This window comes from Hypanus sabinus, chromosome 18 (genome assembly GCF_030144855.1).
Source record: "Hypanus sabinus isolate sHypSab1 chromosome 18, sHypSab1.hap1, whole genome shotgun sequence".
Taxonomy (NCBI): Eukaryota; Metazoa; Chordata; class Chondrichthyes; order Myliobatiformes; family Dasyatidae; genus Hypanus; species Hypanus sabinus.
This window is the reverse complement of record NC_082723.1, coordinates 76452907-76478010: the sequence shown is the minus strand read 5'-3', so window position 1 is coordinate 76478010 and position 25104 is coordinate 76452907. Positions and strand designations below refer to the sequence as shown.

The window sequence follows — 25104 nt, the reverse complement described above, 5'->3', positions numbered from 1 at the left end:
CGGCAGCCTTGCTTGGTTGGAGACGTTTCAGCTGTCTTCTCACCTGTTCAACTGTGAAGCCCACCGTGGTGGTTTCAGGTGCGGGAGGGGTGCAGTCACAAGAGCAGGGTGTGGGGCTGTGAGGAGGGGTAGGAGGGGAGAGTGAAGTATGTGTTGATTGGGGGCCGATAACAGATGAATCATGTGAGGGATGGGCAGGGGCCACAGTGTCAAATCTGTTGAAGAACAGGTTAAGTTCACTGACCCTGTCCACACTGCCTTCAGCTCCTCTGTTGTTGTAAATCAGTACACAATATGTAATTAAATGATAGACTTTATGAATCTTAATCTGAATATAGGGTTAGTGATGAAAATAAACAAAACAAAAAAGGGCCTAAGTCAAAGTCAAAGTCCCAGTTGGAGCTCACTCAGTAGGCACTGTTCCACCCTTGATTGCCTCCGAACGTCGTGGACCTTCGAACCCTCGCTCAGAGTTCACTCTGACCAGCGGTCTACCAGATTTCTCCATTCACGTCTTCTCTCTTTATCTCTCCCTCTCCTTCTGGTAAAAGCCCACAAAAACAACTGCTTCCAGAATCACCAGACAGGGCAACAAAGTCCTGATTGGCTAACATGCATCAACAGTCCAGTTATCTCCAGCCATAACCCAAACAAGTGCTGCTACAGAGAAACCAGTACTTTAGCAGTGAACATTACAAAAATCCATTACGTAGCAGTGAACCCTTACAATGCGTCATACTCTCCCCCCACCAAATTTAGTCATGCCTTCATGACATTGAGACAGTTTGTCAACCCTTCCTGCAAAACACAAAGCCCAATCTAGTTGCAAAAGGCAGTGACATAGCTCCCCAAAACAGTAGAGATCACACCCTGTTCCCCAGGCACTACATAGGTCAACCTATCCGGTGGTCTCCTAATTCTCTGAGACCTCTGTACCTCCTCACGTAACTCAGACACTACTGGGGATACTTCGGGTCTACTTGGCGAGTCCTCCCCCTGCATCTCAGAGACCTCTGTTCTGTGTTCAGGCCCCACTTCCTCTCCTTTTGTGTCCAGCTGTAACCCAGGCTGCCCACAGATAGCCCCCTGCACCTCACCTGACTCAGTGGGAGAAAGGCCAGGTGTCTCTTCCTCAATCAAAGGGGAGTTAATGAAAGGCAGCATGTACCACACATCCAGATCATCATCCTCCAAATCAGTATGCCTCTCAGGGGTGGGGCGCAGCCCAGCTCCTCTCACTGTGGGCCCTGCACTCTGCAAGTGGGGCAAAGGAGCTGCCCGTGTAGGCAGTGTCTTCCGCCATGTGCAGCAAATGCACGACTTGCAGTATTCTTCAACCTCCAACTTCATTCGGGGCCAGTAAAACTGGTCCCTGAGCAATCCATAGATCTTTTCCACTCCCCAAATATCCAGAATCATCATAAAGTGACTTCAATACGGTCCTCCAGTACTTCTTGGGCAGAACCAGCTGGCAATGCTAAGGTTGGTCTGGGGGTGATGTGACCCGGTATAAAATCTGGTTCTTCATCTCCGAGGACATTCTTTCAGTAATGGAGGCACCAAAGCGTGTTTCATCTTCTCTGCCTGAGCCATGTCCCCTTTTTCAACCGTGAACCAAATAGTGCCAATGCCTGGATCATCTCGCTGAGCTGCTGCCACTTCCCCAGAACTCAATTCCGGCAGCTGATTTGTCTTCAGAGCAGTCAGGTTACAGTAAACTTGGGGTATGGTGTCATCAGAAGCCCCCATTTGATCCACTGCTCGATCCGGCCTCTCCTTGTACTCTGCCTTCAAAGTGATGGCAAACTGACACATGGCCCCGCCTCATCCAGGGCACCGATTGATGCTGGCAGTCCCACTGCCGGTACGTCAGCGCTGGTATGAACTGAAACAAGGTCTGAGCCCACCATTTTATCAAACTTTCGTGCTACGATTTCAACTTTGCGAACAGCCTTAACTATACTCAAAAATCGAACTAACAATTCATCCGGGGAACGAATATCCACCCCACTCAACATGCACGCATTAATTACTGGCACCCACAGAGGCGCACCAGTGTTCCACCCCAGCAGCATCCATACCAGCATTGATTTAAACAGAGCAATCACACAGCATTCCATTTATAACAAGAGGAATTGAGTATAGGAGTAAAGAGGTCCTTCTGCAGTTGTACAGGGCCCTGGTGAGACCCCACCTGGAGTATTGTGTGGTTTTGGTCTCCAAATTTGAGGGAGGACATTCTTGCTGTTGAGGGAGTGCAGCGTAGGTTCACAAGGTTAATTCCCGGAATGGCAGGACTGTCATATGTTGAAAGATTGGAGCGACTGGGCTTGTATACACTGGAATTTAGAAGGATGAAAGGTGATCTGATTGAAACGTATAAGATTATTAAGGGATTGGACACACTGGAGGCAGGAAGCATGTTCCCGCTGATGGGTGAGTCCAGAACTAGAGGCCACAGTTTAAGAATAAGGGGTAGGCCATTTAGAACAGAGATGTGGAAAAACTTTTTCATCCAGAGAGTGGTGGATATGTGGAATGCTCTGCCCCAGAAGGCAGTGGAGGCCAAGTCTCTGGATGCATTCAAGAGAGAGTTAAATAGAGCTCTTATAGATAGCGGGGTCAAGGGATATGGGGAGAGGGCAGGAACGGGGTACTGATTGTGTATGATCAGCCATGATCACAGTGAATGGCAGTGCTGGCTAGAAGGGCTGAATGGCCTACTCCTGCACCTACTGTCTATTGTCAACAGAATCAATCCGGGTCAAGCCCCCACCATTGTAATCCTCAGGTTCGTCCAGCTTGCGTTCGTCTAGGCAAATCAGCCTTCAGCCCCGCCAAACTGGGTAATCACATTTGTGTGGATGCTGTGTAATGTAGCCCCATTTACAAACCCACAACGCAAAATATCAGACAGTCAGAACACCATATGTAATTAAATGATAGACTTTATGAATCTTAATCTGAATATAGAGTTAGTAATGAAAATAAACAAAACAAAAAAGGGCCCAAGTCAAAGTCAAAGTCCCAGTTGGAGCTCACTCAGTAGGCACTGTTCCACCCTTGATTGCCTCCGAACGTCTTTGACCTTCGGACCCTCGCTCAGAGTTCACCCTGACCAGCGGTCTACCAGATTTCTCCATTCACGTCTTCTCTCTTTATCTCTCCCTCTCCTTCTGGTAAAAGCCCACAAAAACAACTGCTTCCAGAATCACCAGACAGGGCTGCAAATTCCTGATTAGCTAACATGCATCAACAGTCCAGTTACCTCCAGCCATAACCCAAACAAGTGCTGCTACAGAACAGCAGCGAACATTACAAAAAACCATTACATAGCAGTGAACCCTTACAGTGCATTACAGCTGGAAATCTGAAATGGGAGGAAATATTCAGCAGGTCAGGCAGCATGATGTAAAGAGTGAGAGACTTAGCTTTTCAGGTAAGAGGTCAGAATTTGGATAGAAAAATAAAGAGGATAAATTTAAGTTGCAGAAAAGGTTTATCATCAAAGGAAATGTGAGAGCAAGAGAAGTGGGACAGACAGCTAAAGGGTAATGATTCAAGACTGGTTATTGTCAACCTTCATTACGTACTGTGTTGTATGACATGGGTGATGATGATTGTTCCCGGCAAATATTTCTACAGAAGGGATTTGCCATTGCTTTCTTCTGGGAAGTGTCTGTACAAGATGGGTGACCATTCCAGCATCCATTCTCAATTCTTAGAGATTGTCTGCCAGAAATCAATGGACACATAACCAGTACTTGTGAGATGTACCAGCTGCTCACACGATCATCCACCACCTGCTCCCACAGCTTCACATAACCCTGAACAGGGGCTGAGCAGGTGCTGCACCTTGCCCAGGGGTGACCTGCAGACTAGTGGAGGGAAGGAGTGCTTTACATTTCCTTTGGTAGAAATGTTTTTCTGTCTCCCCAACACTTTCCTTCAATCAGCTTAAAATTATGTCCTCTTGTATTATTATTTTCTCCTTACAGAAAAGTAGCCTGCTGCCCTTTAACCTTAATTTTATTTTTGTTAAAGCCGTTTTACCTTTTTCTAAAGAAAAGTTTTTGAGTGCGGTGATCCTGGCGTGGATGCTACATAGCCTCTTCCTGATGGGAATGGGGCAAACAGTCCATGAGCAGGGTAGGTTAGATCCTTCATGATATTGCTGGCCTTTTTATGGCATCTTTCTGTGATGGTGGGTAGTCTGGTACCACAGATACGTAGGGCAGTTTTGACTACCTGTAGTCCTGTCTGCCACAGTGCAATTGCCGTACCACGCAGTGATGCAGCAGGTTAGGATGCTCTTCACTGTCCATCTGTAGAATGAGTATGGATAAACCAACTCTCTTCAGCTTCCTCAGAAACTAGAGGCATTGGTGAACTTTCCTGACTGTGGAGGATGTGCAAGATGTGCACTCCCAGGAGTTTGAAATTTGGATAGGTATATGGATGGGAGGGGTATGGAAGACTATGGTCTGGGTGCAGGTAGGTGGAACTAGGAAGAATTTCTCAGCTGTCATGTTTTATGACTCAGTGAATAAAGAGGGAGTGTGGGAGTGTAAACTACCAATTTACAGCTTCAGTAGCTACTTATGCAAAAGCAATCTGGCTTTGAGTAATTGGTTAATACAGAATTTTATTTTAAGAGATTTACATATAACTCACAGCAAAGAATCAGGTTGTTAAGTCCAACATCATTTGCTCCCTGCAACCTTTCTCATACCTCTCCTCATCCACCTCTGTCAGCATCTCTTTTTCCCCCATCTCTCCCTCAGCTTAAACATATTCATATGTCAACTACTCTTTATGACGTGATACCAAGGTGCTGGAAAGAGTTACAAGATGTGTTAGTATCAGAATCAGAATCAGATTTATTATCACTGGCATGTGACGTGAAATTTGTTAACTTAGCAACAGCAGTTCAATGCAATACAAAATATAGAATAAAAAAACAAAATAATAGATCAATCAATTACAGTATACGTATATCGAACAGATTAAAAATTGTGCTAACAAACAGAAATACTGTATACTAAAAAAAGTAAGGTAGTGTTCAATAGGTTCAATGTCCATTTAGGAAATGAATGGCAGAAGGGAAGAAGCTGTTCCTAAATTGCTGAGTGTGTGTCTTCAGGCTTCTGTACCTCCTACCTGATGGTAACAGTGAGAAAAGGGTATTCTGGGTGCTGGAGGTCCTTAATAATGAATGCTGCCTTTCTGAGACACCGCTCCTTGAAGATGTCCTCGGTATATTGTAGGTTAGTACCCAAGATGGAGCTGTATCATTACAAAGTATCACTGCATGTTGGATTGGCAGTAAGGAAAACGAATGCTATGTTGGCATTCATTTCAAGAGGAATAGTGTATAAGAGTAAGGAGGTGTTGATGAGGCTCTACGGGGCACTGGTGAGACCTCATTTGGAATACTGTGTGCAGTTTTGGGCCCCCTATCTTAGAAGGGATGTACTGATGTTGGAGAGAGTTCAGAGAAGATTTACGAGGATGATTCCTGGAATGCAGAGGCTAATATATGAGGAACGTTTGTCAGCTCTTGGACTGTATTCATCGGAGTAGGAGAATGAGAGGGGATCTCATAGAAACATTTTGAATGTTGAAAGGGTTGGACAGAGTAAACGTGGAAAGGCTGTTTCCCTTGGTGGGTGAGTCCAGGACAAGAGGCCACAGTCTTAGAATTAGAGGGTACCCATTTAAAACAGAGATGAGGAGAAATTTTTTTAGCCAGAGGGTCGTGAATTTATGGAATTCGTTGCCACATACAGCTGTGGAGGCCCAATCATTGAAGGTGTTTAAGGAGGAGATTGATAGGTATCTAATTAGTCGGGGTATCAAGGGATATGGGGAAAAAGTCGGAAATTGGAATTAGATGGGAGAATAGTCTAGCTCATGGTGGAGTGTCACAGCAAACTCGATGGGCCAAATGTCCTACTTCTATTCCTTTGTCTTGTGATCAAAGTATATCAAAGGGGACAAAAGGATTTGAAAATACAGAGGATTCTGATTAATTGGGCCATCAGTTAATCGAAGCAGCTGCTTAATTGGGACAGAAGACTGTTGTGAACAGGTCCTAACTAGCATCATCTGAGTGCACTCGTGTAGCCATTACATATTACTCCATGCTGAGAGCAAATAATTATTAAGTAGCATCAGCAACTCACACAAATTGCTAGATAACTCAGCAGGCCAGGCAGCATCTATACAAAAGAGCAAACAAATGATGTTTTGGGCCAAAACCCTTCACTTGGGCTGCATTTTGTGTGTGTTACATTGAATATCTCACATCTGCAGATTTTCTCATGTTTAAAAAGTGTCAGTCGTGTGTGTTTGTGTTCAAAAAGTTGTGATTTTTGTCACTGATACTTGGTAAATAATAAAAAATAAAACAATTTGGAACCGTTTTGTTCACCACAGCTTCAAGCATTCCGGTTTGGAGATGCCAAAAACAGCCAGGAGTGAAAATGAAATGATTTCACTACTTCAACAAGTTAGGACCTACAAAGAATCTGAAGAGGTATTGACAATCATTTTGAATGCTGCAATGAAAATAAAGATTTGGAAGATGTAACCATCAGTAACATTGTATGAAGGCAGTCTATTATTTGCACTAGTTGTCTACGCTGATTTTCTTCATTTCCAATCAATCAAAAGAACACGGCAGTGTGCACTGGATGAATTCATCTGTCGATAACTATTAGTAACTAACAACAGAAAATTTACAGTTGCTGGAAATCCAAGCAACACACAAAATGCTGAAGCAACTTAGCAGGCCAGGCAGCATCTATGGAAAAAAGTACAATAAAATGTTTCGGGCTGAGACCCTTCATCAGGACACCAACACACAGTTTTATAGTATTGTAACAGTATTGATAGTGTTCTGTTTGTTCTGTATTTCATTCAAATACACAATTTCTTACTCACTTTGTCTTTTTTATACCATTTTAACTACTATCATGAAAGTTTGGCTAATTGCAACAGCCACTTAATTGGGCCAAAATGTACTGATCCTGATTAACCCGAATCTGTTGTATTTATATATTAAGCCACAACAGCGCCTGTTTCACCTCAGACGGTTGAGGAAGTTTGGTATGGGCCCTCAAATCCTAACAACTTTCTAAGGGGCACAACTGAGAGCTTCCTGACTGGCTGCATCACTGCCTGGTATGGGAATTGTACTTCCCTCAAATGCAGTTCTCTGCAGAGAGTGGTGCAGACAGCCCAGTGAATCTGTAGATGAGAACTTCTTACTATTCAGGATATTTTTAAAGACAGGTGTGTAAAAGACCCGAAGGATCACTGGGGATCCGAGTCACCCCAACAACAAACTGTTCCAGCTGCTACCATCTGGGAAACAGTACTGCAATGTAAAAGCCAGGACCAACAGGCTCCAGGACAGCTTCTTCCACCAGGCCATTAGACTGATTAATTCATGCTGATAAAATTATATTTATATGTTATATTGACTGTCCTATTGTGCATACTATTTATTATAAATTACTATAAATTTCACATTGCATTTAGATGGAGACATAACGTAAAGATTTTTACTCATGTACATGAAGGTTGTAAGTAATAAAATAAATTCAAATCAATTCAATTCAAAACAATAAATTTCATGTCAGTGATTAAAAACCAGATCTTGATTTATTCAGGCCTCATCACTGTTTACCTCTAAATACAAAAGCAGACATTACCTCTCTGGCTTCATTGGTATCAGGAACAGTGATTCTGTAAGGGGTATCAAGAATGTCATAAAAAGGTTGATCCTTGTGGATATCCTGCAAAACAAATTAGACCATAAGACATAGGAGCAGAATTAAGCCATTCCGCCTATTGAATGTATCATGGCTGATTTAATACCCTCTCAAACCCATTCTTCTGCCTTCTCCCTTTAATCTTTGACGCCCAGACGAAGCAAGAAGCTATCAACCTCCACCTTAAATATACCCAATGACATGGCCTCTACTGCTGCCTGTGGCAGTGAATTCCACAGATTCACCAGCCTCTAAATCAAGGGTTCCCAACCCTTTTTTATGCCATGGAACAATACCATTAAGCAAGGGGTCAGTGGACCTCAGGTTTAAACCCTGCTTTAAAGAAATTACTCACCTCAGTTCTAAGGGGATATCCATGCATTAGAACCATAGAACACTACAGCGTGGTACAGGCCCTTCAGCCCTCCATGTGGTGCCATATAATCCTTTAAAAAAAGTACTAAACCCACACTATCCCATAACCTTCCATTTTTCTTTCACCCATGTGCCTGTCCAAGAGGCTCTTAAATACCCCTAATGTTTTAGCCTCCACCACTATCCCTGGCAAGTCATTCCAGGCACTCACAACCCTCTGTGTAAAAAAACTTACTCCGATGTCTCCCCTAAACTTCCCTCCCTTAATTTTGTACCTATGCCCTCTGGTGTTTGCTATTGGTGCCCTGGAAAACAAGTACTGACTATCCACCCTATCTATGCCTCTCATAATCTTGTAGACCTCTATCAAGTCCCCTCTCATTCTTCTACGCTCCAAAGAGAAAAGTCCCAGCTCTGCTAACTTTCTCCAATCCAGGCAACATCCTGGTAAATCTCCTCTGTACCCTCTCCATAACTTACACATCCTTCCTAAAATGAGGTGACCAGAATTGAACACAATACTCTAAGTGCAGTCTCACCAGAGATTTGTAGAGTTGCAACATGACCTCTCGACTCTTCAACTCAATCCCCTTGTTAATGAAGCCTAGCATCCCATAGGCCTTCTTAACTACCCTATCAACCTGTTCAGCGACCTAGAGGGATGTATGGATTTGAACCCCAAGGCCCCTTTGTTCATCCACACTCTTAAGTAACTGACCATTAATCCTGTACTCAGTCTTCTGGTTTGTCCCTCCAAAATGCATCACCTCACACTTGTCCAGATTGAACTCCATCTGCCATTTTTCTGCCCAACTCTGCAGTCTGTCTATATCCTCTTGTATCCTTCAACCACTTATAGCTCCACCCACAACTCCTCCAATATTTGTATCATCCACAAACTTACTCACCCATTTTTCCACCTCTACATCCAGGTCATTTATAAAAATCACAAATAGCAGGAGTCCCAGGAGAGATCCCTGCAGCACTCCACTAGTTACCGACCTCCAGGCAGAATACTTTCCTTCCACAACTATCCTCTTTCTTCCTTTAAGCCAATTTTTTTATCCAAACAGCCGAAGTTCCGCTTATCCCATGCGTTATGACTTTCTGGATGAGTCTCTCATGAGGGACCTTGTCAAATGCTTTGCTAAAGTCCATATAGACCATATCCACTGCCCTACCCTCATCAATTTCTTTTGTTACCTCTTCAAAAAACTCTATCAGGCTCATGAGGCATGATCTTCCCTTCACAAAGCCATGTTGACTATCCATGAGTAGACTGTACTTCTCCAAATGCACATAGATCCTATCCTTAAGAATCCTTTCCAGTAGTTTGCATACCACTGACATAAGACTCACCGGTCTATAGTTCCCAGGTTTCTCCCTATTACCTTTTTTAAACAAGGGAACTACACTTGCCATTCTCCAGTCCTCCGGCACTTCCCCTGCAGCCAGAGAGGATTCAAAGATCATGGCTAATGCTCCTGCGATGTCTTCTCTCAATTCCCACAACAACCTGGGGTGTATCATATCCGGCCCTGGGGATTTATCAATCTTAATGTTTTTAAGAAGATCCAGCACTTCTTCTTCCCTAATCTCCACATTGTCCAGCACACAGGCCCACTCTACTTCGACCTCATCCTGATCAAGATCCTTTTCAGTTGTGAATACTGAAGTAAAGTATTCATTTAGGATCTTCCCAACCTCCTTCGCTTCCAGGCACATGTTGCCCTTTTTATCGTTTAGCAGTTTCACCTTCAGTCATCCTCCTATTGAGCAGCAGTCATCCTCCTATTCATCACATATGCATAGAATGCCTTGGGGTTCTCTTTAATCCTACATGCCAAGGCCTTCTCATGCCCCCTTCAAGCTCTCCTAAGTATTCTGAGGCTCTGTCCTCTAGTCCTAGATTTCCACGTCATAGGAAAGATCCTGACCACTTTGTCTTGGCCTTTCAATAATTGCTAGGTTTCTATGATATCATCCACTCCCCCCTTCAAAACTGATCTATTCTGGCTACACAAACATTCTTCCATCAATTTCATCTGGTTCTTACCGCACTGAGGGAAAGGGAAAGTGTCTGAAGTATATCCAGCATCGTTTTCAGCACAGAACCACTCCACAATAAATGTGGGAATCTGGAAATGAACGAAGATCGAAGGTCAATGACTTGCTGAGGCTTTGGTCAGAGAAAGTGACAGGGGTATTTGAGCTATTCCTTCATATTCTACCATTCTTCTATAAATGTGTGGTGGATAGTGTATTGACTGGCTGCATCATGGCCTGGTATGGAAACATCAAAATCTTGAATGGAAAAATCCTACAAAAGTTAGTAGATTTGACCCAGTACATCTCGTGTAAACCTCTCCCAACTATTGAAAAGCTGTTGTAGGAAAGCAGCACCCATCAGCAGAGATCCCCACCACCCAGGTCACACTCTCTTCTCACTGCTGCCATCAGGTAGAAGGAACCAGAGCCTCAGGACTCACACCACCAGGTTCAAGAACAGTCATTACCCCTCAACCATCAGGCTCGTGAACTATACTCACCTCCCCTATCCACTGAGATGTTTTCAAAACCAATAGTTTCACTTTAAGGACTTCTTATCTCATTATCTCATGTTTTCATTATTTATTGCTATTTATTTATATTCGCATTTGCACATTTTGTTGTTTTCTGCACTTTCATTGATCCTGTTATCGTTACTATTCTATAGATTTGCTGAATATGCCACAACAAAATGAATCTCAGAGTTGTATATGACGACATATATGAACTTTGATAATAAATTAGCTTTGAACTTTGATTGTGTAATCACTGGTAGAATTTGTATTGAACTGCTAATTGTCTATAAATTTGTACTTCTGTGGACTTCAAATCTATCTGCTATCTTGAAGTTCTGTGTTTGACCCACAAGTTATGAAGTATGGAGAAATGTGAGTACATCACCGTCATGAATGTGGAGCAAGATACAGCACTTATCTTAACCTGCAACCATCAGGCTCTTGAACCAAAGGGGATAACTTCACTCTACATACTTCCTGAAAAACATGGAAGTATTTCAGTGATACATCACTGAAATGTTCCCACAACCAATGGACTCACTTTCAAGGACTTTTCATCTCACATTCTTGATATTTATTGCTTATATATTTATTATTGTAACTTTCTTTTTGTATTTGCAGCTTGTTGTCCTCAGCACTCTAGTTGAATGTCTAAGTTGGGTCATCTTTACAGTTATTATTCTATAGAGTTGTTGAGTATGCTGGTGAGAAAATGAATCTCAGGGTGTACATGGTGACATATATGCACTCTGATAATAAATTTACTTTGTACTTTGATTGAAAGGTCTTGTCCTACCAGCTTTACACTTGATAAATTTTAAAGAGAAGATACAATCTGCCTTTAAAACATGCTGGTAGATCTGTTAAAATATCAAAGATTTTACAAAAGTGAAGATGCGTTTGGTAAGTTTTTTCACTTTTAAATTTTTATTTAGTGAGATACAACGTGGAATAGGCCTTAAAGCCACACCACCAAACAATCCGCTAATTTAATCCTTGCCTGATCATGGGACAATTTATAAAGGCCAATTAACCTACCAACTGGTACATCTTTGGACTGTGGGAAAAAACTGGAGCACCCGGAGGAAACCCACGCAATCACGGGGAGAACGTACAAACCCCTTACAGGCAGCAGCAGAAATTGAACACAGGTCACCTGTACTGTAAAGTATTGTGTTCAGGCTCCTGTACCTCCTATGTTCTTTGAGGATGTAACAAACAGGATGGATAAATGGAAGACTATAAGAGATAAGAGCAGAATATTCGGTCTATCAAGTCTGCTCAGCCATTCAGTCGTGGCTGTAACCATGTTCAACCTTACTGGAACAGAGAACAGTACAGCACAGGAACAGGCCATTTTGGGCCATGATGTTTTGTGAACTAACTAAATCAGCAATTAAGTGCCCAACTAAACTAATCCCCTCCAACTACAGAATGTATGTAGAATCTAAGAGACTTTTGAATGCCTCTATTGTATTTCTCTCTATCATAAGCCCGGGCACCCACCACACTCTGTGGAAAATATTATGCCCTGCAACTTTCTTTTAAACTTATCACCTCTTACCTTAAACACATGTTCTCTGCTATTTCAACCTTTATTGGGCAGAAACTTTTCGCTGCAGCCTCGGTATAGGTACGGGTTAGTAGGTTAATTGGTCATTGCAAATTGTCCTGTGATTAGGCTAGAGTCAAATAATTCACTGGGCTCAAAGGGCCCATACTGTACGCACATAATTATATAGACCTTCCACCATCTGGTATGGCTGGTGGGGGCAAGGAGCAGGGAGCAATGCACAGGATTGAAATAAGCTGCAGAAAGTTGTAAACTTAAGTCAGCTCCATCATAAGCACTAGCCACAGTAGCATCCAGGACATCTTCAAGGAGTGATGCCTCAAAAAAGGCAGCATCATCATTAAGGACCCTCATCACCCAGGACATCCCCCTTCTCATTGCAACCATCAGGGAGGAGGTACAGAAGCCTGAAGACACACACTCAGTGGTTCAGGAACAGCTTCTCCTCCTCTGCCATCCAATTTCTAAATGGACATTGAACCCATGAACACTACCTCACTACTTTTTTTCTCACTATTTACTATATATATAAGTATGTATATATACATACTATGTGTATATATATATTATATATACACACACACGCACACGGTAATTTAGTTTTTGTTATTAAGTATTCCAATGTACTGCTGACATAAAAACAACTTTCATGACATATGCCAGTGATATTAAGCCTGATTCTGATGTATATCTATCTACCTAAATAAATAAATACATTTTTATTAAACAAATGAATAAATAAATAGATATATTAACAGAAACCTCAAAATACTTGAGGTTTCAACAATGCAAATCACAACTTTCAATATCAGTTTTAAAGCCATCAAAGTTAATTTTGTGACGTACTTATCCACCAAGCCGGATAAAAACTTGTCAGCAACCCTTCGAATTCTCTTGTGAACGTGGTTGAAATTCACCAACAGGAACTGTGCATGCTTCTCTAGCTCTTCCTCATTTTCCTTCGTTTTGGGCTGATAAAGACAACAGCAGTGAGAAACATCATAAATAGTTACATACAAAAGAGAACACTACAGCATAGTACAGGCCTTTTGACCCACAATGTTTTAACTTACTCTAAGATTAAATTAAACCTTCCCTCCTACATAGCTATTCCCTCCTACATACCTACATACATATTTTTCTATCATCTATGTACCTATTCAAAAAGTTCCTAAATACCCCTAATATACTGGACTCTACCACCACTTCTGGTAGGGTAATACATTCACTCACCACTCTGTGTGTAAAGATCTTACATCTGCTATCCCTCCTATACTTTTCTCCAATCCTCTCATGTTAGCCAATTCCATCTTGGGAAAAGATTGCTGGATATCCATTCAATTTATGCCTCTTATCATCTTGTATAATAATGTGTAAAAGTCTTAGGCATATAAGACTTCTGCACAGTACTGTATTTGTCAATGTGGAGTGGAGAGTGAGGCTGCAGATCTGGTGGGAGCAAAGGATGTTGGGAAAGGTGAGGGTAGAGCACGGAAGAGAGGAGTGGGACAGGTGACAGAGAAGGAGTGTCAGGGGTGTGGGGGTGGCGTGGGTGCAGACATACCCAACCCTAAGACACCAGGCAAGGTCAGTTGATTCCAAACAATTGGTTTATTGATCATTACAGAATGTCTCTCTGGTGCTTCATGCTTCCTCCCCTCTTCCTCCCCCTTTTCCCAACCATGATTTCCTTGTTCCTTCCCCCTTCCTACTCTCAGTCCACAATAGAGACCCATATCAGAATCAGGTTTATGTCATACTCACATATATCATGGAAGTTGCTTTTTTTGTGGCAGCAGTACAGTGCAATACATAAAATTACTACAGTACAGTGCAAAGGATGTACAGTACATCTCTATCAAATATACTCCTTCACTCCCAAGAGAAAAGCCTGGACTGGCTCAACTATTCTCAATACATGAGGGACAATGTGTCTCAGCTCATGTAACATGAGTTACAAGTACATTGAAAATGCTTTCGGGCAGGGCTTCCCAACCTTTTTTCATGCCATGGACCCCTACAATTAACCAAAGGGTTCCATGGACCCCAGATTGGGAACCCATGCTTTAAGGAGATTCCAGTGAATGATTTCAAGTAAAACGTGTGGTACCTTGTCCGCCATAACTGCAAGGAAAACCTCAAACACTTTATCAGCTACTGCAATCACACACTGCATCATGCCTGTGAAACAGATGGAAAAAGAAGTTAGTCCAATGAGTGAGACTCGGAGAGTGAACGTACCACACAAGTTGCCTTGATGTTCGGGCTAGGCGGTCACACAGAAAGCTGGGTCCAGGACTAAACTGGGTACCTCTCAGAGAAGAGTTGTATACGATTAATAAAGTTCTCATCTAATAAGCATATTGGGGTGGCAGGGTGGAATATGTCTCTACCATAGGCATTCCTTCCCTCCATTAGCCTGCAGATCACCCTTGGGCAAGGGGCTTAGGCCCCTGATCAAGATCACAGGAAGCTGTGAGAGCAGATGGTGGAATATCATATGAGCAGCTGGTGCATATCTTGGTCCTGGTTATGTGACCACTGATGCCAGGCAGACAATCTCTGAGAGTATTGATAATGGTTGGGGCCACCCATCTTGTAAAGACACTGCCCAGAAGAAGGCAACGGCAAACCACTTCTGTAGAAAAATCTGCCAAAAACAATCATGACTGTGTAAACAGTATAGTAGAACATACAGGGTAAATGGTAGGGCATTGAGGAATGCAGAGGAACAGAGAGATCTAGGAATAACAGTGCATAGTTCCCTGAAGGTGGAGTCTCATGTAGATAGGGTGGTGAAGAAGGCTTTTGGAACGCTGGCCTTTATAAATCAAAGCATTGAGTACAGAAGTTGGAATGTAATGTTAAAATTGTACAAGGCATTGGTAAGGCCAAATTTAGAATATTGTGTGCAGTTCTGGTCACCGAATTATAGGAAAGATATCAATAAATTAGAGAGAGTGCAGAGACGATTTACTAGGATGTTACCTGGGTTTCAGCACTTAAGTTACAGAGAAAGGTTGAACAAGTTAGGTCTCTATTCATTGGAGCGTAGAAGGTTGAGGGGGGATTTGATCGAGGTATTTAAAATTTTGAGAGGGATAGACAGAGTTGACATGAATAGGCTGTTTCCATTGAGAGTAGGGGAGATTCAAACAAGAGGACATGATTTGAGAGTTAGGGGGCAGAAGTTTAAGGGAAACACGAGGGGGTATTTCTTTACTCAGAGAGTGATAGCTGTGTGAAATGAGCTTCCTGTAGAAGTAGTAGAGGCCAGTTCAGTTGTGTCATTTAAGGTAAAATTGGATAGGTATATGGACAGGAAAGGAGTGGAGGGTTATGGGCTGAGTGCGGGAAGGTGGGACTAGGTGAGATTAAGAGTTCGGCACGGACTAGGAGGGCCGAGATGGCCTGTTTCCGTGCTGTGATTGTTATATGGTTATATGGTTAAAGATAATAACTGCCCACATGGCACATAATGAACAAATAAAATGTCATAGAACAATACAGCATGGAAACAGGCCCTTCGGATAGATCTATCAAGGCCTTCCTAAATCCAAGTATTGATTACAGGAATTAGGATGTTATGTTGAAATTGTATAAAACATTGGTGAGGCCTAATTGGGAATTTTGTGTGCAGTTCTTGTCATGTACGGTACTGTGCAAAAGTTTTAGGCGCCTCAGATTTTCTATATGGTTTCATATGGTACGGCCTCCAGAGTCCTGATCTCAACTTCATCACTATCTGGAATTACCTACAGAGACAGAAGGAAGTGAAACAGCCTAAGTTTTGTGGTCTAATGGTCTTATAAAGTCTGCAGAAGAACTGTGTCAAGTTCTCCAAGATGCGTGGAACAACATACCAGCTGATTTTCTTATAAAACTGCATGACAGTCTACATAAGAGAATTGATGCAGTTTTAAAGGCATATTGATTTGATTTAGATTTTTTACTGTTTACTGCTCTTTATAGTCATTTTTTTGATATTTAGAAACTTTTCATTATTTTTGAAAGCATCTTCACTTTACAGATTTTTTTTACATGTGCTTATGACTTTTACACAGTACTGTACATAAAAGAAAAATATCAGTAAGTTTTTAAAGAGTCTAAAGAAAATTTAAAAGAATCTTGCCAGAAATTAAGGACATGAGTATATGTGAAAGCTTTGGCACAGACAAGAAGGGCTGGAGGAGCCTGTTTCAGTGCTTTATGACTCTGTGTACCCTAAGAAGTGAGCGTGATTCGATTTAAGAGCTGAGCCAACTTAGAAAGGTCCGGCACTGACCATATTGAGGCAACAGAGCCAGAGCCCATGGGTGAGGAACAGCCCAAAATTTGGATGATTTAACGCTGCGCCAGATTGAAATGGTTGCGGTGTCAGGGTTGCAGCCAAGAGACAGGACAGTTCAGCTTGCTGCTCTGTGCAGCTTACTCGTCTCTGTGCTGAACTGAGGCTATGACCCGCAACTAGTGGACGTCTAGATCAGCTGCAGTGATGTCTGGCATTGTGAACTTCAGTTCTGAATGCTGTTTGCTTGCTTTCATTGTTTGAACAATTTGTTATTCTCTCTCTCTGCACACTGGATGTTTGGATGTTTAATGGGTTGCATTGGGTTTCTTTGATTTGTGTCTGCCTGCAAGGAGATAAATCTCAAGATTGTATAAAGTATACATACTTAGATAATAAAATGCACTTTGAACTTTGATACCCAATATATGCTTTATTCCATAACTGATAAAAAAACACATAAATCATTATGATGATGAACAACCCTTAGTCACAGAGCTCTACTACACAGAAACAGACCTTTTGGCCCATGTAGTCGATGCCAAACTTGTACTCTGCCTCGTCCCATCGATCAGCACCCAGACCATAGACCATCATACCTTTCCCTCCATGCACCTATCCAAACTTCGCTTAAATGTTGAAATAGAAACTGAATCTACCACTTCCATCGGCAGCTTGTTCCACACCGAACACCCTCTAAATGAAGAAGTTCCCCCTCATGTTCCCCTTAAATATTTCATCTTTTACCATAAATCTGTACATCTACATCTACTCTGACCCAACTTTAGGGAATCCAACATCAACATGATTTTCCAAATCGATCTGCATATTGAAATCCCCCATGACTAACATAATATTGCCTTTTTGACATGCTTTTTCTGTCTCCCGTTGTAATTTGCAGACCACAATCTGGCTACTGTTTGGAGACCTGTAAATAACTCCTATCAGGTCTTCTTCTTACCCTTGCAGTTTCTTAACTCTACCCACAAAGATTCTACATCTTCCGATCCTATGTCACCTCTTTCTAAAGATCTGAAATAATTTCTTAACAGCAGAGCCAGTCCTCCTCCTCTACCTGTCCTTTCGATAGATGGTGTGTCTTTGGACATTATGTTTCCAACTACAATTGTCTTTCAGCCATGACTCAGTGATAACCACAACATCATATCTGCAATCTCTAACTGTGCTACATGATCATCTACCTTATTCCGTACAGTGTGTGCATTCAAATATGCCATCTTCAGTCTTGTATTTGTCACCCATTTCAAATTTGACCCCTTAGACACTGCAACCCATCCCATCTGACTGTCCTTCCCGAAAGTCTCACTAGAGAATACCTCGGCTTGTAAACCAACATCCGTATCCTCAACCCGATCTCTCTGGTTCCCATCCCCATCGCCAAATTAGTTTAAACCCTCCCAAATAGCACTAGCAAATCTAGCCACAAGGATATTGGTCTCCCCTGGAATAGGGATAGCTCGTTCCCTTTGTACATCTCTGTAAGATCTTCCCTCCCTCTCCTACGCTCCAGTGAATAGTCAACTGTTCCCCACAATTTAGGTCCTTAAGTCCTGGCAACATTATTGTAAATTTTCTCTTCTCTCTTTCAAGCTTATCGATATCTTTCCTGAAGGTACATGACCATATCTGTACACAGCACTTCAGGGTTGACCTCACCAATATCTTACACAACTCCAACATAACATCCCAATTCCTGTACTGAACACTTTGATTTATGAAGGCCAATATGTCATAAGCTCTCTTATTGACTCTATGTAACTGTAAGACCACTTCCAAGAAATTACTGATCTACATTCCAGACCCCTTTGTTCACTTCTGTGTCCGATCATTCTCTAATAGGGGTATTTGAAGTGGAAGCAAATATGTTCCAGAATCAGAATCAGGTACAATTATTATCACTGACATATGCTGTGAAATTTTTTATTTATGACATTTTTGTAAGAGAGCTACATGGAACTGGCAGAAGTCGACCAATCACAATGGCACTGTATGTCAAGGAAAGCTTGAGGGGCTGAGTGGCTTTCTCCTGTGTTATTCTGGGACTAAACAAAACTTAACGTCATCTTGTGTTAAATACAATTGGACAGAAATTGACTTAACATTCATGCACGAAACAACAAAATCTGCTCCAATCTGATGGCATGAAACATGAACATCGGTTCCTCTAACACTTGGTATTTTACCCTCCCCTTTTCTCTTCTTCTATTCTCTACTTTGGTTCCTCTCTTCTCCTCACCTACCTATCACCTCCCTGTGATCCCTCCCACCTTCCCTTCCTCCCATGGTCCACGCTCCTTTCCAATCAGATGCCCTCTTCTCCGGTCCTTAGCATTTTCCACCCATCACACCCCAGCTTCTCACTTCATCCCCCCTCCCCCACGGCTTCACCTATCACCTCCTTGTTTGACCTTTCCCCCTGCCCCCCCCCCAAACCCAACCTTCTTTTTCTGGCTTCTTCCCCCTTCCTTTCCAGTCCTGATGAAAGGATTTTGGCCTGAAATTTCGATGGTGTATTCCTTTCCACAGACGCTGCCTGGCTTACTGAGATCCCTTGCATGTTGTGTGTACTACTCTGGATTTCCAGCATCTGCGGACTCTCATATTTAAGATCTGCTCCAAGTTCAGAGAGATCTTGTTACACAGTCGAAAGGTACTGGGCAGTGGGAGCCAACTTCTGTTAAGCAGTGAGCTTAATAGATCAGCAACAATGATGTACCAGATTACAGAGTACACATCTGACTAATAACACCAAACAACAAAGATACAAAGATTTTGTTTCCTCTAAACTTTTGGGTGTATCTTTTGGATTTTGGACTGCTGATCATAAAAATCATCACGAAATTTTCCTATCTCACACCATTTTTTCAAATCACCTATATTTGTTATTTCAATTCATAATTCTAGTCAGAATAAAAGATTAAGGAAGGCATTTCTATTGCTCTTCAAATCAAACAGGTCATCAATGACAGGCAATTCAAAATACTTCTAATGGGACCAGAGAAAATCACATGGAAGGCATTCAAGGATGTTGTTGAAAAATTTCTTGGCAACTACAGAACACCAAACTATGTGCAGCTGGTTGACAACATGGTTCAAGCATACAAAACCATGAAGCGCAACACATCACAAAAGATTCATTTTCTGCATTCCCATTTAGACTCCTTCCTTGCAAATCTTGACACCCTCAGTAACAGGCATGGTGAAAGGTTTCACCAGGACATTGCAGTCATGGAGAAACAGTGTAAGGACATCTGGAATCTATCAATGCTGGTTGATTATTATTGTACAATTAAGCGAGAAGCCTGGAACACTGAGTACAAATGAAAATCATCAACAAAACATTTTTAGCTTAGTTGAATTATTGTAAAGCATCAGCACTGTTATGCAATTGAATGCATTATATTCATTAAAAGTAAATTTCTTGTTTCTCCAAATTCCTACGTGATACAAATAGTCTGAGATTATATTTGTGTTCAACTTCAAGAGGCCTATCATAAACAAAAAAAAAATTCTGAGGGAGTTACGCTTTCAAAACACATGTCCTGTGTGATCTAAACTTTAAATGATTACCTGCTTTATCTTTCTGAATAGCCTTGTCCTCCAAATAGCGAAACATAACTTGAAAACGGTCCTGATCCGTTGAGCGGGATACCCTGCAAATCAATATGCAAGCTTGTAAAGAACCATACTAAGCAGCACAGTGGTTGAAAAACATACTTGCACCAGACGTTTATGCCCTTCAGACCTCATGTATTCCAGACGGTACACAGAAAGTAGATAGGTAGACATCGCAAAATCCAGCTTATTAATGAGAGCCGAGACTTCCGGAGGGGGATCTAGAAGATTTATGATGGTACTTCTCAATTCATTCAGTTCAGCCTATTGAAAACAAATAATATTAGTTATTGGAACAGACTTGGAGAGGGGTCAAAGAAGTGGCAGATGAAATACAGCCTGGGGAAGTGTATGGTCATGCACTTTGATAAAAGGCAAAAAGGGTAAATGGGGAGCTAACTCAGAAATCATAGGTGCAAAGGAATGTGGGAGTCCTCATGCAGGAATCCCTAATGGTTAACTTGCAGGTTGAGTCGGTGGTGAAGAAGGCAAATGCAATGTTAGCATTTATTTTGAGAGGACTAGAATACAAAAGCAAGGATGTAATGTTGAAGCTTTATAAGGCACTGGTCATACTACACTTGGAGTATTGTGAGCAGTTTTGGGCCCTTATCTAAGAATGAATGTGGAGAGGGTCCAGGGGAGGTTCATGAGACTGATCACAGAAATGTAAGTGCTAATGCATGAGGAGCATTTGAAGGCTCTGGGTGCATACTCACTGGAGTTTAGAAGAATGAAGGGGATGGGCAGTTCTCATTGAAGATTGAAAGGCCTAAATAGAGTGGATGTGGAGAGAATGCTTCCTATAATGGGGAAGTCTAGGAGTAGAGGGCACATTTTCAAAACAGAAGGACATGCCTTTACAAAGAGATAAAGAGGAATTTCTACATCCAGATGGTGGTGAAATTAAGCAACTCATTGCCATAGATGGCTAAGCCATTTCTTTGGGTGTATTTAAAACAGAGGTTATGGGGAGAAGGCAGGAGAATGGGGATGAGACAGATAATAAATCAGCAATGTTGGAATGGCAGAACAGACCAGGTGGACCAATGGATTAGTATTATTGTACAGTTAAGAGCTACAGGGGTTAGTATCTTTGGAGAGGTAAGAACTAAATGTGTTAGTATCATTGGAGAGATAAGAATTACATGGGTTAGTATCATTGAGGTGATAAGAGCTACTGTGGTTAGTATTCTTGGAGATATAAGAGCTACATGGGTTAGTATCATTGGAGAGATCAATCAAGAATCTATCAATACCTGCCTTAAATACACCCAATGATTTGGCTCCACAACTTCTTCACCACTGAAGAAGTTCTAAGGAGATATCCCTTTATTCTGAAGCTGTGCACTCTGGTCTTAGATTCTTCTATTAATGGAAATATCCTTGCCATGTCCACTCTATCTATGGCTTGCTGTAATTGGTAGGTTTCAATGAAATTATGTACACCATACACCATACTTCTGAACCACATCAAGTTTTGGCCCAGAGCCTTTTATTCCCAGGATTGTTCTTACAAATCTCCTCTGCATAGTCTCCAGGGCTTTATCAAATCCTAAAAACACAGCCCAAAATTGATCCCAATATCTTAATTGATCCCAACGCATTGTTCTTATATTCTAGTCCGCTTGTGAGTCCTATTGAATTAGTGAAACCTTCATGTGTGTAGTAGATGTTCTTACCGGTGACACAGTGTCATTCTTCAGAGCAGAGTTATACTGCAGTTCGGAGCGCAAAGGCTCTCCTCCAGGAAAAGTCAGTAGTGGGGACTTAGTGGCTATTTCACACACTCCTTCATACCACTCCTCTGGCCAGAGTCCTGAAGGAACACAAGCAGCCAACATTATCACCATCAGCTATACAGGGATCTTATACCACTACTGAGCCTAAGAAGGGCCTAGTGGAGGACTACCACACCTTCCAAATAAAAGAATATACATTCAGTGGCCATTTTATTAGGTACACCTGCTCGTTAAAATAAATAACTAATCAGCCAATCATGTGGCAGCAACTTAATGCATAAAAGTATGCAGACACGGCCAAGAGGTTCAATTGTTGTTCAGACCAATCATTAGAACGGGGAAGAAATGTGATCCAAGTCATTTTAACTGTGTAATGATTGTTGGTGCCAAATGGTGTGGTTTAAGTATATCTGCAACTTCGGACCTACTGGGATTTTCAACCATGACAGTCTCTAGAGTTTATAGAGAATGATGCGAAAAACAGAAAGATGTGGATGAAAATGCTTTGTTAATGACAGCAGTCAGAGGAGATTGGCCAGACTGGCTCCAGCTGACAGTAACTCAAATAACCATGAGTTACAGCAGTGGTATGCAGAGGAACATCTCTGAATGCACATGTCAAAGCTTGAAGAGGCAGAAAATCACACCAGCTTTCCACTCCTCTATCTAATAAAATGGCCACTGAGTGTAAGCTACCACTTATCTCTCTGTCCCTAGCTCTGATGAAAGGTACTTGACCGGAACATGAACTCAGTTTCCCCTTCCAGAAGCTGCCTGATCCTGTGAGTCCACTGCAGATTCCAAATGCGTAGATCAATTATTTTGCTTTTCAGTGACTATTTATCAAGAATCACCAAAATCAAAAATTGTGCAGCACCGAATAACCAGCATGCATTGTGAAATCTTTCGATTTATGTGATCTACATGCTCACTTATAATTTGCATTTGTGAAATCATGTGACTTGATCTGCTCCTCACAAAATTAAATCCTCTTTTGTTTCCCCAAGCATATTTCACGATTGTGAGGAGAAAAAAAAACTGCTGGATAAAGTTTATTGACATTAATTAAGAAGGAATAGGGCTTTTGTACATCAGAGCAAACAGGTAAAATTACATGAGGTAAGCGATGTAGGCTAAAGCAAATCTTATGATTTTTGTTAATAGGTAAGAAAAGCAATTTATGGCCCCAATGAGAGTGAATATTTTACTAGAATGTTCTACTGGTGCGCATCATGCTCCCCTTAAGGTCCAAGCATGATAGCAGTTAAAACCATTGCTCTATTTAACAAGGCAATACTTCACCTGACTGACTTGAGGCTTCAGAGGTGAGACAGACCGACAGAAGAGAAACAGAAGGAATGAAGTTGTAAAAGAAAGAATGAGACAGCAAGAGGGAAAGAACAAATGAATTTTAAAAAAAGACCATTATACGGTTGAGATTTCTTCAAACCCCACAGTTAAATTGTATTTCTATAAACAATGTTCATAAGGCTGCAGTAACAGTTCATGCCTCAAAAGCCAGCATGGCAACAGAAACTTCAAATTCCAGATTCTTAAAAAACAATGCTTCTGGAGTAACAAAATGACAACAATCCAAGTAAACTAGTTGGTAGGTACCTGAACCTTCCACGGCAAATCCCATCACGACAGAGTAGAGCCAGAAGTCACGGAACAGTTTCTGTAGCCTGGGTTTGGCATCTTTGATCGGTGGCAAGCGTCTGGTCAGCTGCAAAATAAAACCTGCATGACTACAGACACCAGCAAATTTACACACCATTTACCCTAACATGCTGCATCACTGCTTGGTACAGAAACTGCACTGTGCTGGGCAGGAAGGCTCTACTGGTACGATGCATCACCAGCACTAGCCTACCCACCATCAAGGGCACATATACAGAAAGGTGCCAGGATAGGATCAGTAACATCATGAAAGATCACACCCATCCTTCATACAGACTGTTTGCCCCACTCCCATCTGGGAGGAGGCTACGTAGCACCCACACCAGGACCACCAGATTCAAAAACAGTTACTTTCCCAAAAACAGTAAAGCCGATCAATACCTCCACACACTAACTCCACCATTACTTCATTATTTCCAGTCAGTCTTATAAACAGCCAAGTGTCACTTAATGGACTTACAATACTGTGCAGAAGTCTTAGTCACATATATGTATATAACTAGGCTGCTAGGACTTTTGCACAGTACTGTATTTGTCAATGTGGAGCGGAGGGAGGTTATAAATCTGGCGGGAGTAAAGGATGTTGGGAATGGCAAGAGTGGAACACCGTGGGAAGGGTGTGGGACAGGTGGCAGTGCCAGGGGCGGGGTGTAGTGTAGGTGCAGACACACCCAGCCCTGAGACACCAGTCAAGCTTGTTTGATTCCAAACAATTGGTTTATTGATCATTATGGAATATTTCTCTGATGTTTCCAACCCTTTTCCCTCTCCCTTCTGCTTTTCCCAAAAAGATTCCCCTCTCCCTGCCCCCTTCCCACTCTCAGTCCACAATAGAGACCCATATCAGAATCAGGTTTATCATCACTCACATATGTCACGAAAGTTGTTTTTTTTGCAGTACAGTGTAATACAATACATAAATTTCTACAGTACTGTGCAAAAATCTTAGATATCCTAGCAAGACACTGTATATGTTCCTAAGTCTTTTGCACAGTACTATATTTCTATATCAAGGTTCAAAGTAAATTTACTAGCCAAGTACATATATGTAACCATATACAACCCAGAGATTCATTTTCCTGTGAGTATTCTCATTAAATCTGAGAAGGCTAATAGAATCAATGAAAGACCCCACTCAATGGAACAAACAGCTAATGTGCAATAAACAATGTAAATACATTAGAAAAAAAGAAATAACAATAATACCAATAAATAAGCAATAAATATCAAGAATATGAAATGAAGAGTCATTGAAAGTGACTCCATTGATTATGGGAACATTTCAATGATGGGGCAAAAAAAGTTGAGTGAAGGTACCCCCGCTGGTTCAAGAGCCCGATGTTTGAGGGGTAGTAACTGCTCCTGAACCTGGTGGTGTGAGTCCTGAGGCTCTTGTTCCTTCCACCTGATGGCAGAAGTGAGAGGAGAGCATGGCCTGGGTGATGGGGATCCCTGATGATGGATCCTA

The 25104-nt window shown here is 41.8% G+C and overlaps 1 protein-coding gene across 1 annotated transcript in view; it reads right to left on the bottom strand.

Moving 5' to 3' along the window:
- pi4kab (phosphatidylinositol 4-kinase, catalytic, alpha b) overlaps nt 1-25104 on the bottom strand; it is a 314691-nt gene that overhangs the window by 142515 nt on the left and 147072 nt on the right. Inside the window, exons 20-27 of the mRNA XM_059943702.1 lie at nt 23574-23682; nt 21897-22033; nt 20345-20478; nt 20170-20252; nt 14401-14471; nt 13137-13261; nt 10210-10291; nt 7719-7802 (exon numbers count right to left, since the gene is read on the bottom strand). Of these exons, the coding sequence (XP_059799685.1) occupies nt 7719-7802; nt 10210-10291; nt 13137-13261; nt 14401-14471; nt 20170-20252; nt 20345-20478; nt 21897-22033; nt 23574-23682 (825 nt within the window). The remainder of the gene's footprint in view (nt 1-7718; nt 7803-10209; nt 10292-13136; nt 13262-14400; nt 14472-20169; nt 20253-20344; nt 20479-21896; nt 22034-23573; nt 23683-25104) is intronic.